A 17,219-nucleotide genomic window follows, 5' to 3' on the forward strand; every position below is an offset into this window, starting at 1 on the left:
TGAAGAATGGTCTTAATACTGTGCACATCTTGGTCCCTTTATAAGGCCTCTTAAGTCAGCCGGTTTATAATTAATTTTCTCAAAAACACTGACATTCACACTGATGATGGGCTGTGGTATTCCTGTTGTCTGAATGTAGTTAGGAAAATAGCTCATGAGATAGACAGAATATGAACACTAATTTTGTGACTATTTCCTGGAGCAACAAAGAAGTGAAGGTTTAAATATTCAACAAAATCTTGCAGATCTTAAGACACTCCCACTTTAATCTCCATATAACCTTTGAAAACTTGAGTACAAGGTAACATGTTTTTTAACTTTTCCTATTTTTTCTTCTTAACACAATTTTTTTCTTCATGTTCACTATCAGGTTTTTTTCCTACTTCTGACAATTGCTTGTCAGCATCACTGATGTTGCAGAATCATTCACAACCCTATGGAAAACTCACAGCCTATTTTGTCCTTTTCTACTTACAGTTCTTACTCTCTTTGCTTCTGCTCCAATGCTTGACTATATGGGATTTTCATGTTGTCCAGAGAGCATGACTTGTGCCCATCTTGATCAGTTGAGTTATGAAGATGCCATTAATTATCCATCAGGCACCTTGGAGCATGCCAAGTCATTATGCTAGATTCTGATCTTTAAAAGCTCTTGCTCTAAAACTAACATCTGAAATACCGGTGATCCAAGAAGATAATGCTATTAGGGAGCATGTTACAGAGAAGTGCGTGGTGACTCAAGTTCTGCCTTGCAGAGAAGTAGTAAAGGAACAAAGTGCCAAGCAGTAGGTGATCCCCGTTACCATGACCCATGGTAGAAGGAGCCATGTCTCTGGAAGGCTCTCTCAGATGTTCCTGTGTGGTTATGAGCAAACAGCAGAGGGGCCCACGTTGAGGGTCCTCCTGCAGAATGAAAAATGTCCAGGAAAGGGAAAGGCTGACAAATTGCCCCAGAGTCTGAAAACACATGACAACTGAAGGCAATATATATGCTGGATAGTGTCCTGGACCAAAAGGGGGAAAACGGACCTTGTTGGGACAGGTGGTGAAATTAGAATAGAATCTATAAATGGGTCAGCAGTGGTGTGCCAAGGGTGATTTCTTGATGGCAGTTTTGCAGGGTAGTGTCCATTGTGATTATATAATTAGTAATATATTTGGTCTTTATCCTGTTTCTGGCACAGTTTCTAAAACCCTTGGAATTTCCTAAGTGGTAAGAGGAATAAAAGTGTCTCGTTATTCATAGCAAGTCCCTTTCAACTACACCAGTTTATGCTAATGAGGTGATTTTTGGAAAGTCCCTTAGTATGGGGGCTGGTTGCCTAGAGAACCAACCTTGTGATTAGAAGGTTGGAAAATTCAGCCCCACCCCTGGCCTCCAGGGAGGGGAGAAGGACTGGAAATGGACTTCAATCACCAATGACCAGTGATCTAATCCCTGTCTTCCATTAGAGAATTGCTTTGCACATGGGTTAATAGTGATGATAGAACTTTCTAGTTTATAGAGATCTTATACCTATGTGGCCTCATTTCACTTTTACCATAAGCCTGTGAGATGGAATAGGTGTTACTACCCTTAATTCTACAGATGAAGAAATAAGTTCAGAGAAGTCACGTCACTTGTCCAAGGAAACACATCTAGGAAGTGCTGAGGTCAGGACTGGAATCCAGGTCCGTTCTACTTTGTCCAAGGTATAGCTGAAACCATGGGCCTTCTGTAAGAACACTTCCTCTCCCTCAGGTGTCAGACCAGAATTATAGCAGGAAGTGTTCTCACGTTCCAAATCAACCTTGATTCCTGTGCATCTAAATGGGTGTTGGGGGTGGGGGGAGTCCCCTAAATAGCCAAGGGCCCAAATGTACTTTATTCTACTTGTCCCTCGTTGTTTGTTCTGGTTTTTCCTAGGTGGGTATTGAGCTATAAGTCTTCAAATACACTGTTAGGATTGAAAGTTATGTAGTCATTTGAACCTGCAAAGGACTATTTCAGAACAGTGAAAGACGAGATGGTGGTTGAAAATAAAGGTGAAGCCGAAACCGGTTTGGCTCAGTGGATAGAGCGTCAGCCTGCAGACTGAAAGGTCTCAGGTTCGATTCCGGTCAAGGGCATGTACCTTGGTTGCGGGCACATCCCCAGTAGAGGGTGTGCAAGAGGCAGCTCATCAATTATTCTTTCTCATTGATGTTTCTAACTCTCTATCCCTCTCTCTTTCTCTCTGTAAAAAATCAATAAAATATATATTTTTTAAAAAATAAAGGTGAAAAGTAATTGAATTGCAGAAGTTCTGGTTTTATTTTTCTTAGCCATGATCACCTACTGAAACATACATATTTATGCTTGTTTATTAACTTCCTAATATTAAGCTCCATGTAGGCAGTCAGTAAGTACTTGCTGATTGATGAATGGATGGATGGATGGACAGATGGATGGATGAAGACCAAACCAGGCACCGTGTTATAAGCTACTTCTGTGTGATAAGCTACTTCTCCTCTCTAAGCTTTAGTCTCCTCATCTTTAAAATAGAAGTGATATATAATACCTGCCTCATAAGAATGTTATGAAGATCAGATGAGAGTTGTACCCTTAAGGATCAGCCTACCTTCCCATTGGACCTCAGAAAATGTTAGCTAATGGAAAATTTCTGCCATTAGAGGTGTTTTAAGAGAGAACATATACTCCTGCCCTCTGTGGTTTAATCCTTCATTTCACTAAAACCCCCAGGGTTAAACCAGGTCATTTCCCAAGGTGCTTTCTGGTCCTTCCCCAGAGATTTCCACTGTCAGGGAAATGTGACAAGTCTTCAGGAGTGGCCCCTTCAAGGCTTGCTCTGTAGGCAAAAACCAGTTGGGAGAGTTTTCTCGTCTGGCTGCACCTCCTGCCCCATCTGCGGTTTCATTCTGGCCATGGCTAATGACAGCGAGTAACCCAACATGAAAAGGCCGCTGACAGGTTTCCACAAAAGGACGCAGCTAAATAGCTACGAAAGGATTAAAAACCAATCTCACCACCCAGACAGACAGCCTGGGCATCAAACACACACACACGTAACTCAGCGATAATAATCAAAGAGCTGGAAATAGTTCTATGGTTTCATGGGCCAATAAAGAAAATATAAAGCAACTCGAGGCCCTCTGCCCTCTCCCAGCAGCCGGTCGGTCCGCCTGATGGGATGAAAGGGTTGGCAATGGTGGAGAGGGCCTAGGGGGAGAGCCTGCCTTTCTAGCGATCACTCTGCAGGGAAGGATTCCATCCCTCAGCCCACATTTCCATCAAACGTCAGTCCCAGCATGACACGCGGGCTTGTTCCCCATTTCTGCAGATGACCATGATAACTTCGGGAGCTTTGAAGAAGAAAACCTTTGTCTAGACAGAAACAGCTCAGAACGCTTTTGAAAACGCGCCATCTGACACATCTTGGTTGGCATGCTTAGAGCTGAGTAAGGCTGACTCATCGTGTGAAATGCCTTTTTCCAACCTGATGGGACTTTGCTCTCCAGTTCAGTGTAAGGCTTATAGTACCTGGAGTCCAGAGAATGGCGGTTCAGCTCAATGGTCCAGGGTTCAAGTTACGCTACTGACAGATCAGAAACTGCTGACCATAGAAGCAGACTGGATCCAGATGAGTGAAGGATGCCTCAATTCCACTTTCCTCCAAGCACTGTTCTTTCCTAGGTTATCCTGTTCTTCCCTTGCCCCCAGAAGAATCACAAAGGGATGAAAAGAAGGTACTATTTTCTTTCTCTCCAGCCCTTAATTCTCGCTCAGCACTGGTTGCTCTGTTGAAGTTTTTCTATATGAGAAGAGTACTTTTTTTAGTCTCAGAAGCTACAGACAAAAGGAAATAAATTATTGATCATTTCTTATTTGCTGCCAGACTCTTGGGCAAGGTGTATTGCATATGTTACCACTAGAGGACCGGTGCACAAAATTCGTGCACAGGGAGTGGGGGGTGGTGTGTCTCCCTCAGATCAGCCTGTACCCTCTCCAATCTTAGACATCCCTCTCACAATTCAGGACTGCTGGCTCCCAACCACTTGCCTGCCTGCTTGATCACCCCCTAACCACTCCCCTGCCAGCCTGATCGACAACTAACTGCTCCCCTGCCAGCCAGATTGCGCCTAATTGCCCTCCCCTGCCAACCTGGTGGCCCCCAATTGCCCTCCTCTGCAGGCCTGGTCCCTCCCAACAGCCCTCCCCTGCAGGCCTGGTCACCCCCAACTGCCTTCCCTTGTGGCCTGGTCACCCCTAACTGTCCTCCCTACAGGCCTGGTCGCCCCCAACTGCCCTCTTCTGCATGCCTGATCACCCCCAACTGCCCTCCCATGCAGGACTGGTCTCTCACAACTGCCCTCCCCTACCAGCCATCTTGTGTCTACATAGGGGTGGCCATCTTGTGTGTTAGAGTGATGGTCAATTTTCATATTACCTCTTTATTATATAGGATTATCTCATATAATCAACCCTATAGAACTTTCCAGAGTTAGCTATTGTCATAAAACTATAAAATATAAATATGAGTCAAATTTAAAATTGTGTCATCACAAAGGAAATTTGTGCCAACTTTTTAATCAAGTCATTAAAAAATTGTTAACTCAATACTTTTGAAACCAGACATTACCTAAGGGACAATACTAAACTCATAGAGTCATACTTTTCATACAACCCTCTTCTCATTTCCTTCCTTCATCCATTTTTTAATCAGTTTGTTTTTGTAGTCCTTTTTAAAAAAAATTTTTTTTCAATTACATGTCTGGCCAGTACATGCCTAGCCTGTGGGTGAACATCAACCTATGAACCAGGAGGTAGAGGTTCAATTTGTGAACTTTATCCCCAGTAAGGGCCGTACAACCCATCGATGATTCTTTCTCATCATTGATGTTTCTCTCTTCCTCTCCCTTCCACTCTTAGAAATCAATAAAAACATATTTTTAAAAAAAAAACTTTTTAAATTACAGGTGAAAAGGGTGAAGTACAGATTGGTAGTTATAAAAGAGTCATGAGGACATAAAAAGTACAGCATAGGGAATAGAGTCATAATATTATAATAACTATGTCTGTCTGTCTGTCTGTCTGTATGTATGTATGTATGTATATACTAACCTGGCAAGGTGGTACTGGCAATATCACGGGAACACTTTGTAAAGTATATGATTATCTGACCATTATGTCATACGCCTGAAACCTTACCTCTTCATCTTACCTCTGCTTTCTCATCCCACCCCTATTATGCTCTGACAAATGTCTCTAGTGATAATTTTTTTTCAGAGAGGAATGTAGGGGGAGAGAGAGATAGAAACATCAGTAATGAAAGTGAATCATTGATTAGCTGCCCCCTCACTGAGGATCAAGCCCACAACCCAGGCATGTGCCCTTGACCGAAATCAAATCCGGGACCCTTCATTCCTTAGGCTGATGCTCTAGCCACTGAGCCAAACCAGCTAGGACTCTAATGATTTTTAATGGCTAAATTCAATGAGTTTCTGTATGCTGTCACCTATGACACCATAGAGTATTGTCAATCAGTCCCTCCCTCCTTATAAAATGACATCCACACTCAATTGCCATGATCTCATACCAGCCAGGTTCTCCTCTAACTTCATCCTCTTCAAAGACATTTCTTCTGCACTCCTTCCGTGTGGGCCCACCCCAGCTTTCTTCTCTTGTTCTCATCAACATTCTCCCTGGGAGATCTCACCTGTTCCTATTCCTCTCTCTATGTGTGTGGCTCTCAAGTCTACAGCTGTTCTTGACTTCCCTTCTGACCTCAACATCAGTACTTCTAATTGTTTATGGACTGGAATAGTAACCTGTCAGTATTTCAAACCCAGCACCTCCAAAATAAGACTTGTACCTTTTTATTTTTTTTTTTTTTTAATATATTTTATTGATTTTACACAGAGAGGAATTGAGAGGGATAGAGAGTTAGAATCGTCGATGAGAGAGAAACATCGACCAGCTGCCTCTTGCACACCCCCCACTGATGTGCCGGCAACCAAGGTACATACCCTTGACCAGAATCAAACCCGGGACCTTTCAGTCCGCAGGCTGACACTCTATCCACTGAGCCAAACTGGTTTCAGTGACTTGTACCTTTTTAATCTGCTTCTCTCCCTGTGCTCCCCGTTTCATTGGATGGGGACTTAGTAGACGTGTCTTTAACTTATCCCTCTCCCTCCTCACTCCTCCCCATCTTTTGAGTTACCAAGACCTATCAGTGCCACTCCCACATGGCCTCCCAGTCCATCTCCTCCTTCCCATTCCCACTGCCATGCCACAGGTTAGGCTCTCACTTCCTCTCTTCATTATTGCAATATCCTATTGGCCTGCTGCCTCCTGCCCCTAGGGTGATCCTCAACCACAACGCTAAACGGTTCGCCCTCTTTCCAAACTTACAAAAAGTCATTTTTCCATAGTTCCTCAATTGTCTAAAAGATAAAGTTCACGATTTTGTTTTTTAACCTGGCTTCCAAAGCCTTCTAGAACCTTCTCTTAGCCATCCTATTACTCAGCTTCTCTCTAATCACAGTTCCTGCCTTTGAGACATCTCTGTTCCCCTTGAACCATCTGCCTGTAACTCTCATTCTGTTTTCACCCACCAATGCCACACCCCCAAAAGCTTTTCCTCCTAGTTCTCTAACTCATTTTAAAGCTGCTCTGTGTCCTAACCAGTTTGGCTCAGTGGATAGAGCATTGGTCTGCAGACTGAAAGGTCCCAGGTTTGATTCCAGTCAAGTACATACATCTTGATTTCGGACACATCCCCAGAAGGAGGTGTGCAGGAGGCAGGTGATCCATGTGTCTCTCTCATTGATGTTTCTAACTCTCTATCCCTCTCCATTCCTCTCTGTAAAAAATCAATAAAATGTATTTTTAAAAATAAAGAAATAAAGCTGCTCCAAATCCTCATACCATTTTTCATTTAGGACACCAGTTATATTATTTATACCTTTTTTCCTCATATTGAGGCAAAAAGGGTGCACTTTTCCTCTTGATTGTATGATACTTAAAAAAAAAAACCAAAAAGCCAAAAAAACTTAAAAAAATAATAATTTCAGAGAAGGGAGAGAGAGAAGCATCAACGAAGAAAGAGAATGATTGATCGGCTGCCTCCTGCATGTCCCTGACTAGGAATTGAACCGTGACCTTCTGGTTCATAGGTTGACGCTCAACCACTGAGCCATGCTGCCTGGGCAAGATCGTAAGATTCTTTAAATCCTATTCGACAAAAATTATGAAGCTTGTTTTTGAAAGAAAAGAAAAAAAGCATTATAACAGCAACTAGAACTCAGAAAGAAGAAGCTGCAGCTCTGTAACTGCATCTTTCTAGTGGGAGAGAGGCTGCTGCTATCCCGTGTGCAGGAGGCAGGTATGTGGGCATTTGTCGCCCCTGGGCAAGGACTCTGCGCATTTTCTAGCTGGAAGGCCTAAAAGATGATGCAATCTAATATTCGTGTGTCCTAGCCCAGGGAACCGAGAGCACAGAAGTTAGGGACTCATCTCAGGTCATCAGGTCAGTGAGTGGCAGGGTAGGACCATGCCCTAGGCCAGGGCACACACGGCCATACCCCAACACTGCCACACCCCAATACTGCCTCTCATTCTTAGCACACTTGGGAGGGAGTGGGGTGTCACAATGTTAGGTTTATGAACCACAGGGAATACTGTAAAAAACAATTTATAGTCATTGGATATGTCTGGACTGAGTGGCCAAAAAAACAGGGAAGACCTTGAAGGTCATAGAAATGTTTCTCCTTTCATGAATGCATCATCTCCTTACAACTCCCCCCTACAGCTTCTACATAGCTTGCTGGCAACTGATTTTGTGCATGTCCAGTATTTTCACTGTAGCATCTTTGCCGTAGATATATGCCACATTTCACTGCATTTTCACTGCTAATACTTTCACCACCTAAGGCAATTTTGCCATAAAAAGGATAAAATCATGGAAAATAAAAGAGAGACCTTAACAAGAACATAACATTTTTTTAAAGTTTATTGAGAAATACAAAATATTTGAATACATTAAAAATGTGTGTAGATTCATGGTAATACTGTGCAGATAACTGATTTTACTTTGTGGATTGTATCTAAGCACTTGTCTTTGTTCTGTGGGAAATGTGGGTTCAATTCTGCAGCCTCAGAGCGGGCCCTCAGTGTCTCTCCTCCCAATGTCATGGGTTTCAAAATAAGAAGCCAAAAGAAAGAGGAGAAGACAGAAGAGAAGAAGGAAGAAGAAGAGGGGGAGAAGGAGGAGGAGAAGGGAGAAGAGAAGGGGGGGAAGGAGAGAAGGAGGAGGAGGAAAGAAAAGAAAGAAGAGAGGAGGAGGAGGAGGAGGAGGAGGAGGAGGAGGAGGAGGAGGAGGAAGAGGAGGAGGAGGAGGAGGAGGAGGAGGAGGAGGAGGAGGAGAAGAAGAAGAAACAACCAACTATTGGGGCAAATCATCTTTATCTATTTTAAGACCATCACCACTACCCTATCTGCTTATCACCATCTAGGCCTTTCTGAGGCCTAGGTAAGATCTGTTTGTTTTTTGTTCATCCTCACTAGTTCATCCTCTCCATTACTTTTCAGAGAGAGAGAGAGAGAAAGAGAGGGAGAGAGGGAAGAAGGGAGAGAGAGAGAGAGAAAGAGAGAGAGAGAGAGAGATCAATGTGAGAGAGATACATCTTCATCCTCTGGTTGCTTCCTGCATGCACGACAATCAGAGCCCTTGACTGGGAATCAAACCCAAGACCCTTTGGTGGGTGAGCAGATGCTCTAACCACTGAGCACACTAGCAAGGACAATATTTATATGTAATATTAAAATGGGAGCAACTGTGAAAATTTGTCAATGAAGAAATGAAACCAAACTGACAGCTAGCTTAAGTACATTAAGTCCACTGAACACAGTTGGTTTGTCAATGTGGAAATGAAACCAAAGAAACAACAACCCAAACGGTCAGCCAGTTACTTTATCTTTTATGCAGCAGGATTGCTTATTATCAACTAGTTGTGTGGGCGAAAATGCTTGCAGCAAAAATGATTGTGCCAAGGATACTGTGGAGAAAGTACCTAGAACCCAGTTTCTTCCTTTTGAGAATCAAATGGTTCTAGAGTTAATGAGGCATTCATTCACAGGAAAAGGGGAGATTGAACATTTTAAAAGGTCTCATTCCTGGAATTGTGCTCCTCCTGTAAGCCATCAGGAAGGTTCCAGAAAAACTGCCTGATTTTGTTTTTCCCCTAAAAATAGGTATATAATTGAGCTGGGATCTTTATTTTTAAAGGTTTCTCAAAATTATTGCCTTAGTCTCAATAAACAAAACCACACTGAAAGTCTCTCAAGGCATTTTATCCAAAATAAAGTTCTCTTTTAAAACTGGCCTTCCTTCTCTTTATAAGTCATTTATCTCAGCAAAGGATATTTATTCAAAGACTTCATACAACTATTTTAACAAAGTGAAGAAAAAGTATTTCTTTTTTCCCTGCAGTTAAAAAACAATCACATAGTCTATGTAGATGAAACAAAATATACTCTTTTTATTATTATTCCTACTTTTAAATTTATTGATTGATTTGAGAAAGAGAGAGAGAAAAGCATTGATTTGTTGTTCCACTTATTTATGCATTCATTGGTTGATTCTTGTCTTCACCCTGACTGGGGATCAAACCTTCAAACTTGGCATATCAGTTGCTCAGTTGCTCTAACCAACTGAGCTACCTGATCAGGTTATTATTCCTACTTTGGAAAAGAGAGTAGAATAAAGGAATGAACATTGTTGTTACTGCCCCACAAAGACCCCTAAAAAAGTCTCTCAAAGCTTTTAACAACCTGGTTAATTAGCACTTCCCCCAACTCACCTAGGAAGGCAGCATGAATGTTTTCCCTTTTCTTTTTTCCTAATTAGTAAATACAATATATCTCAGTTAGGCTTGCTTCACTGAAGCCCCCATCCTATATAATAAAGAGCTAATATGCTAATTAGACTGAACAGCCAAATGTCCTGATGCCGAGGGGGCTGTGAGGGCTAAAGCAAGAGTGACCTTCCTGAATGACCAGTGGGCAGGGGAGGGGGGAGGGGGCGCGGGTTGGGGGGTGGTGGCAGGGCCAGCTCCTAAGGAGCAGCAAGCTAGCTTCTGGTTAAATGATGCTCATCTCCACCACCACCCCCCCTTGCCCCTGCTCCCCCTACTCAGCCAGAAGCTGGGCTCATGGGAGGCAGACATCCCCCAAGGGGTCCTGGGCTGCAAAAGGGCGCAGGCCAAGCTGAGGGACACAACCCCTGTCCAGTGCATGAATTTTGTGCACCGGGCCTCTAGTGTAGAATAACAACCTGCCTGCAGGCTAACATAGGTGTGTGTGAGATTAGAGAAAACGGCTCTTATATCCTGCTAATTCAAACTCAAGAGCTCCACCCCTGTTCTTAGGAAGAAAGAAAGCTTGGTTGTGAATCATTGCACGGCATTTATCTATCTGTGAAGCCAAAAACAACAGAATACCCTTATACTCATCGTTATAAATATTTGTAATTACACTTTCTAACATGAATTCGGCATTCCTCGGCCCAAGTAACATTAGCTGAGAGCAAGGGAAGGCATGATAAGGGAGACTGCACGTTGGGCGTTGGGGTCAGACGAAGGTAGGACTGGACCTCAGCTACACTAATGGCAGCAACACTGGTCTGGGCCAGGCAGGCAGTCTCCTTGAGCTGCTTTTTTTAAACCACAAAATAGGAGTAATACCCACCTCAGAGATGTATGAAAATTAAATACAACCAAATGAAAAAAAAAAGCACACAGCCTAATTTCTGGCATGTGAAAGATGTTCACTGGCCACTAGCTTCCCTCAGTTGACACATCTGTAGAATGAGGGGGTAATATAACCTCCCTAATGAAGCCAGTGTGGGGGTCAAGTGAAACAACTCACCCTTGTCAGTTTCCTCTCCTTGTTTATTTCCTAGCCCCGGTCCCCACCCCCATACCAAAGCTACAAATGCGGAAAGGGCAATTCAGCATATTAGAAAAGAACTGAGAGAGGAAGTTCATCTTATGTCAGTAGGTTTTTTGTTTGCTTGTTTTTAACTTATCTATGGATTTATAACTGTTTCTCAGATTTAAAAAAAAAAATGACCAGAATTAAGTATTTTTAAGAGACTAGGAACAAGCCGGAGTCACTGGACAATTGGGAGCGCTCAAGGTGATGCAAGTGTGAGAATGGACCCACCCCAGTCCATCCCGATCAACCATCTAAGCATTTACTTTAAACAAACAAACAAAAGCCACCGTGTCCCTGCAAGCTATCCAGCAGTTGACTAAGAACGACAAGAGAGATGCAAAGAGAGAAAAAAAAAAACCAGCTGGGAGGAAGTTTTCACACAAATCTGAGTTCTCTTCCAAAAAGATCATTGACATTAACACGTTATCTGCTGAATCCTATGGAGCTCCCAAAATAGCCACTTTTTTTTTTTTTTTTTTTTTTTTTTTTAAGCAGGAAGTATCGAGTCTACACGTAGCCTTCTCTGAGGCTGCGGTTCACCAGTTCAGGCAGCAGCACAGACTGGCCCGCAGGCCGCTGGCCACCGCTCCCGGCTGTCAGCTCCCAGTCACCTCTGCCCGAGCAAGGCACGGCCGCCAAGGTCATTCCTAAGGGAGGGAATACAGGAAAGCCTCCCTCTCGTCTTAAGAACGGTCCCTTACTTAATTATTTTGGGAAAGTCCTTCTATGGTTCAGGTTGGATCAATTGCAATATGTACGTACACGATTGACCCACACCAAAGACGGAGGGAAACGCCCTATGGGCTTGCAGAAGGAGGTGCTCCGAACCCGGCACAGAAGCTTCCTTAAGCAAGCACCTTGACGCTGGAGGCACAAAGCCAATAAAAGGGGGAGGAGGGCATCCAACCAGAATGTCAGAACATCTTTTTCCCTTTGAAAGCACTCATTTATTTTTTCTAATTTTTTTTTTTTTTCCTTGGAGGAGAAACCAGATTAAAAACGCAACCACCTTTGGAGAGAACCTTAGACCAGACGGCAAAGGCGCGCGGTGCGGCGGGCGCCGGGGTCCAGGCAGGGATCCAGGCGGGGGTCCAGGCGGGGGTCCAGGCGGGGATCCAGGCGGGGTGTCTCCGGGCTCGCTAGCACCCCCCTTCCTCGGGCTCGCTGCAGGGCGAAGGCGCGGACGAGGCCTTGGACTCGCCGTCGCTGTTGCACTCGGACCTGCGCGGCGGGCCGGCCGCGCTCTCCTGGCCCCGCGGGTGGCGCTCCAGCAGCCCCTGCAGGTGCCGGATGTAGCCGATGGCGGCGCGCAGCGTCTCCACCTTGCTCAGCCGCTTGCCCGCCAGCTCGCGGGGCAGGTGGTCCCGCAGGCGCGCGTAGCCCTCGTTCACGCAGCGCACCCGCTGCCGCTCGCGCTCGTTGCGCCTGCGGAGGAAGGCGGGCTCGAGGGCGCCGTCCAGCGGCAGGGGCAGGTAGGGCCGCCTCGGGGCGCAGCACGCGGCAGCGTCTAGGTGCAGGGAGACCCTGAAGGGGTCTCGCAGGGGGAGGCGGGGCAGGGCCTCGGGCAGGCTCAGGGGCCCCGGGTGGAGGGGGTATGGCAAGGTCAGCAGGCCGGCCGATGTACGCGTCTCCATCACTCGCCCAAAAAAAGCCAGCGATCAGATCAACCAAGAAGGCAACGTCTCGGCAGAAAATGAGGCTGCAGAACTTCAAAGCGGAGAGGACGGTCCATTCAGACTGCCCGGCGCAGAAGCTCTGTTTGGGGGGAAGCGTCTGAGTCCCCAAGCTCCGTTCCAGGGAAACTTTGCATGATCCCGTCAAGCCAGGGCACCCCTCAGTCTCTTTATAAAGTCCCAGACGGAGGTGCCAGGCGGAGATTTAGGACCCTCCCTAATCCACACTTCAAACCTCGTCTTCCTCTCTGATCTTCTTCTTTCAAAAAGGTAACAAAAGGGGTTCCTCTGCTCGCTCGCCCAGCCTGGAAATGTGAGCGCACAGCAAACAGAGTAAATCTCCCGGAGCCTCCCGAGGTTGGCAATTACTGTAATCCGCTGAGCTGGGTCTTCAAGGGCCGGGGAATCCTCGAGGATTCGCGAGGGCTCCTCCCAGGAACCAAACAGGCCTCCTGGCGGCGGGGCGAGGCTCCACCGGAGGCTCTCTCCTGGAAAATCAAAACGTGAGCTGCCCTTTGTGGTTTCCGGCGGCGTCCAGGGCGAATGGAAAGGGCTTTCAAGGCTGTTTGCAAACTTGCACTTGCTCTTTCATTTTGGGGGGAGGTGGAGAGAAGACCTCATCCAAAGGAAGACTGCTCCCTGGTGGTTATAAAATGTGTCAGATCCAGGAGGACCCCGTGGGGGTGGGAAGGCTTGAGGGTTTTCTTCTCCAAAACCAAGTCTTTATTAAGAGACCCAATGAGACGCTGTTTGAAGGAGACAGGCATGGAAATAATACTTGAGCAACACTAACCTATGAGGCTCCAGGCTGGCGAGCGCAGGGCGCTCTGTGTAGCTGGTACTTCTCAGGAGGCACATCAAAAGCCCGAGCGGTAACAAACACGCTTCGCCAGAGTTACATCTCACAGTGCTTACTGTAAACACGGTTTAAACACTGCTTTCCGACCTCTTCTAATCCCACCCAGGATATAAGGACATCAGCTTTCCACAGTGTAAAGAGTATATTTCTATTGTATTCTCTTTGTCTTAAAAAAGAGAGAGAAAAAGAGAGAGAGGCAATTTATTGTCCCCCTTGGGGGCAGGAAAGCAACATTTGAAAGGTGAAGAGCCCCAATTCCAAGGAGGAAAGGATGAAGGCTTTGAAGACTTTTTAACACACAACCAAAAAGAAAAAAGAAAAACAACGAATAATTAATCCGCCCGTGATGGTGAAGGGCTTTGAAGATGAAAGTGTCATTAAAAATCCAACTGTACGGGTTAATGTCAAAGAATGTGTTATCGCGCCGAAAAATCAGGTTTCCTGTTCTGCAAACCAGCACATTAAAGGCGGGTTCGGCTTTAAAAGTCCAACTTAAAAACAGGAGAAGCAAAAACCCCCTCATTTACCCTCAGACTTTCTGCCTGCGCCTTGGGAGCCAAGGTGTCGCCCTAACATGTTTTATTTATTTATTTATTTATTGTTTTTTTGACAAGTCCTTCGTTTCCCTGTTTACTTTAAATGATCTGCCCCAAGCAACTGGAAAAACACTTCCATCAAGGCACATAATAGAGAAATAATTATTCCTTTCAGGCATAGGTTAGTCACATTTTTGAAAAGCCTAACTCCCTATGAGGTTTTTTCCTAGCAAACATATGTCATCTTTTTAAAAATATATATATTTTATTGATTTTTTACAGAGAGGAAGAGAGAGGGATAGAGAGTTAGAAATATCGATGAGAGAAACATCGATCAGCTGCCTCCTGCACACTCCCTACTGGGGATGTGCCCACAACCAAGGTACATGCCCTTAACCAGAATCGAACTTGGTACCTTTCAGCAGGCCGAAGCTCTATCCACTGAGCCAAACCAGTTAGGACTAATATGTCATCTTTTTTTAAAAAATATATATTTTATTGATTTTTTACAGAGAGGAAGGGAGAGAGATAGAGAGCCAGAAACATCGACCAGCCGCCCCCTGCACACCCCCCACCGGGTGCTCTTGACCAGAATCGAACCCGGGACCTTTGAGTCCGCAGACCGACGCTCTACCACTGAGCCAAACCGGTCTCGGCTAATATGTCATCTTAATTTCTCAGTAAAGTCAAACCTGGAGAAGGCCCTTCCTGCTGGGAGAAAAGCCCACCTGAGAGGCAGGTAGACAATTAGATCACAAGGTGTGTTTTTGTTTTGTTTTGTTTTTTGTTTTGTTATGTCAAAGATATTGGCCTTTATTCTAAGAATGACATAAAATAAGTGGTGTATTTTGAGCAGGGAGATGATTGAGTAAAGTTTGTTTTTTAAACCGATCACCACCTGCAGAGTGGAGAATAGATTTGGAGGGTGGGGAGCAAAGGAGAGAACAGTTAAAAGATATTTTCCCCACTCAGATTGGCAGAAATGAAAAAGATTGCTAGCATCCCGGGCAGGCAAAGATTTGGGGAAGGGGCAGAAGCATCAACTGCTACACGCTTTTGGGAAAATAAGTATTGAAATGAATAGTGCGCATCACTTATCCTTTGACCCAGAGATCCCTACAATTTGTCCAAAAATAAATGCACCTATATTAATATCGATTGCAACATTGTGTGTAGTGGATTTTAAGAAAGAAAAAAAAGGAAATGGCCTGAATGTCCACCAGTAGTGAGAAGCACTGTTTTACTCACAAGCTGCGAAGGTGGGGGAGTAGGCGGGGCCGCCTTCTCCAAGACAAAAGAGACAAAAAGAGGAGGTTCTGACTCGCAGTCACTCTTCAGTCAGTTTTGCCCCAGATACATGTTCTCTGCAACTTTAAAGATGTCTCCCACAAGACTGGCTAGATTGAGTAGCAGGGATGCTAAACCTCCAAGGACACTGGGCTTATAAAGGGGGAATGCAGGCCACTAAAAATCAGGTTCAAAGCCCTGGCTGGGTAGTTCAGTTGGTTAGAGCACATGTGTCAAACACAAGGCCCGCGGGCCAAATCCGTCCCGCCAGGCCTTGCAATGTGGCCCGCACCGCGCTGTCATCACTGCACTCCGCTGCGTTTCCATCACAATGACAGTTTATGACTGTTCAGTAAACCATTCGGCCCGCGATTTAGGATGGATTTTAGATTTTGGCCCCTTCTCTGATTGAGTTCGACACCCCTAGGTTAGAGTGTCATCCAATACACCACGGTTTCAGGTTCCTCTCTGGTCAGGGCACATACAAGATACAAGAAACAGCCAATGAATGCATAAAAAAGTGAAACAACCAATCAATCTCTTCTCTTTCTCTCTCTCTCGCTCTGAATTAAAATAAAATAATAATAATAATAATAATAATAATAATAATAAAAAGGCCAGGTTCAATAGATTTAAAGGCATATCCAGGGTCAAGGAAAACTTCCACCCCTAAAACTCAGACAGGTCCTTCGTCACTTGCTTGAAACATGTGAGGTGAAGAGACTTTGCTCCACTGTGAAATGCCTGATATCACATTACAGATTTGGGCTTCCTAGTCTCATGACACAGAGGTGTATTCACTCTTCTGGCCCCATATTCGCAACTATCACAAGAGGGAACAGGGAAACATACGGTATTATGAACTCATGATAGCCATCAGATCCCTCACCGGTGTAGTTCACACTCAGACTGATTTTCCGACAGGATTCTATCCAATCAGCCTTTTTCTATATAATAAACTGTATCACCACATGCAGCATCCACCAGGGGTCTTCTTAAGTACAACTCAGCATCGAGATTCGCTAAGACCACCATGGGCTCCACTGAGCATCAGATTCATTTGGAGGGAGCCATAGCAGTGTTAAGGTGTTGCCCCTGCCTGGGAGTGCATGCAGTAATCTACAAAGTGATCACACAGCTGCTCCCTCCTAACGGGCCTGCCACCACATGACAGCTCAGGTGCAAGGAAAGAAGACTTATGCCAGGTTCCTGGGGCAGCTGCCCTGACTTAGAAGACTCATAACTCTCAGGAGCCAGTCTTACTTGTACCCATCCCACAGACACAGCTTCCAGGGACCCACCAGGGCCAATTAAAGAGTTTTCACACTCAGGAAAGCCCAAAGCTATGCTCTCCCATCAGGTAATTACAGTTTTGCCAGACCAAATGCAATTTACCAATCAAGTAATTGCTCTAATATAAGTAACGTCGGCTAACGACATAGTTGACAAGTCTATTTTATCAGGTTTTAGAGGAACAGGTAACAGAAAGTTAACTGAAGGTCCAACTGCCATGCAGAAGGGTAAAAGCTTTATTAATCCTGTACCCTTGTCACTATATTTCCTTTTAAAGATAATATAACTTACAGCCAGATTTAAAGAACCACAAATATTTAGGTACAATCTAGTACTATTTTCTTTTTGTCTCATCTCAAATGCTATTTGTGTTTTAATCTTGTCTCTGCCATTTTTTTTTTATCATATAGAAATGTAAAATTTTAATGTAGTCAAATACATGAATTCTTTCCTTATGGTTTTTGTCTTTTCTTTCTTATTTAGGCTACCTCTCCCACCACGTGTTTTACAAGGCCTTACCTTGTCTATGTGGCACCTTGGTGTGAGTCAGAAAAAGGCTTGGAGAATGGGTGGCTGACTACAGTTCACCTGGG

General features: G+C 44.7%; 1 protein-coding gene across 1 annotated transcript; it reads right to left on the bottom strand.

The window, feature by feature from the left end:
• Positions 1–11,576: 11,576 nt before the first annotated feature.
• ASCL4 (achaete-scute family bHLH transcription factor 4) lies at positions 11,577–14,266 on the bottom strand. The gene has a single exon (XM_036456871.2). It carries the CDS (start codon positions 12,610–12,612, stop codon positions 12,118–12,120), a length of 495 nt encoding a protein of 164 aa, XP_036312764.1. The 5' UTR covers positions 12,613–14,266; the 3' UTR covers positions 11,577–12,117.
• Between the last annotated feature and the right edge of the window lie 2,953 nt (positions 14,267–17,219).

This window comes from Pipistrellus kuhlii, unplaced genomic scaffold (assembly GCF_014108245.1).
Source record: "Pipistrellus kuhlii isolate mPipKuh1 unplaced genomic scaffold, mPipKuh1.p scaffold_m20_p_3, whole genome shotgun sequence".
NCBI classification, from domain to species: Eukaryota; Metazoa; Chordata; class Mammalia; order Chiroptera; family Vespertilionidae; genus Pipistrellus; species Pipistrellus kuhlii.

What these genes read in the sequence shown, in the direction of transcription:
- ASCL4 (XM_036456871.2), bottom strand. Translation starts at nt 12,612, where the DNA reads ATGGAGACGCGTACATCGGCCGGCCTGCTGACCTTGCCATACCCCCTC.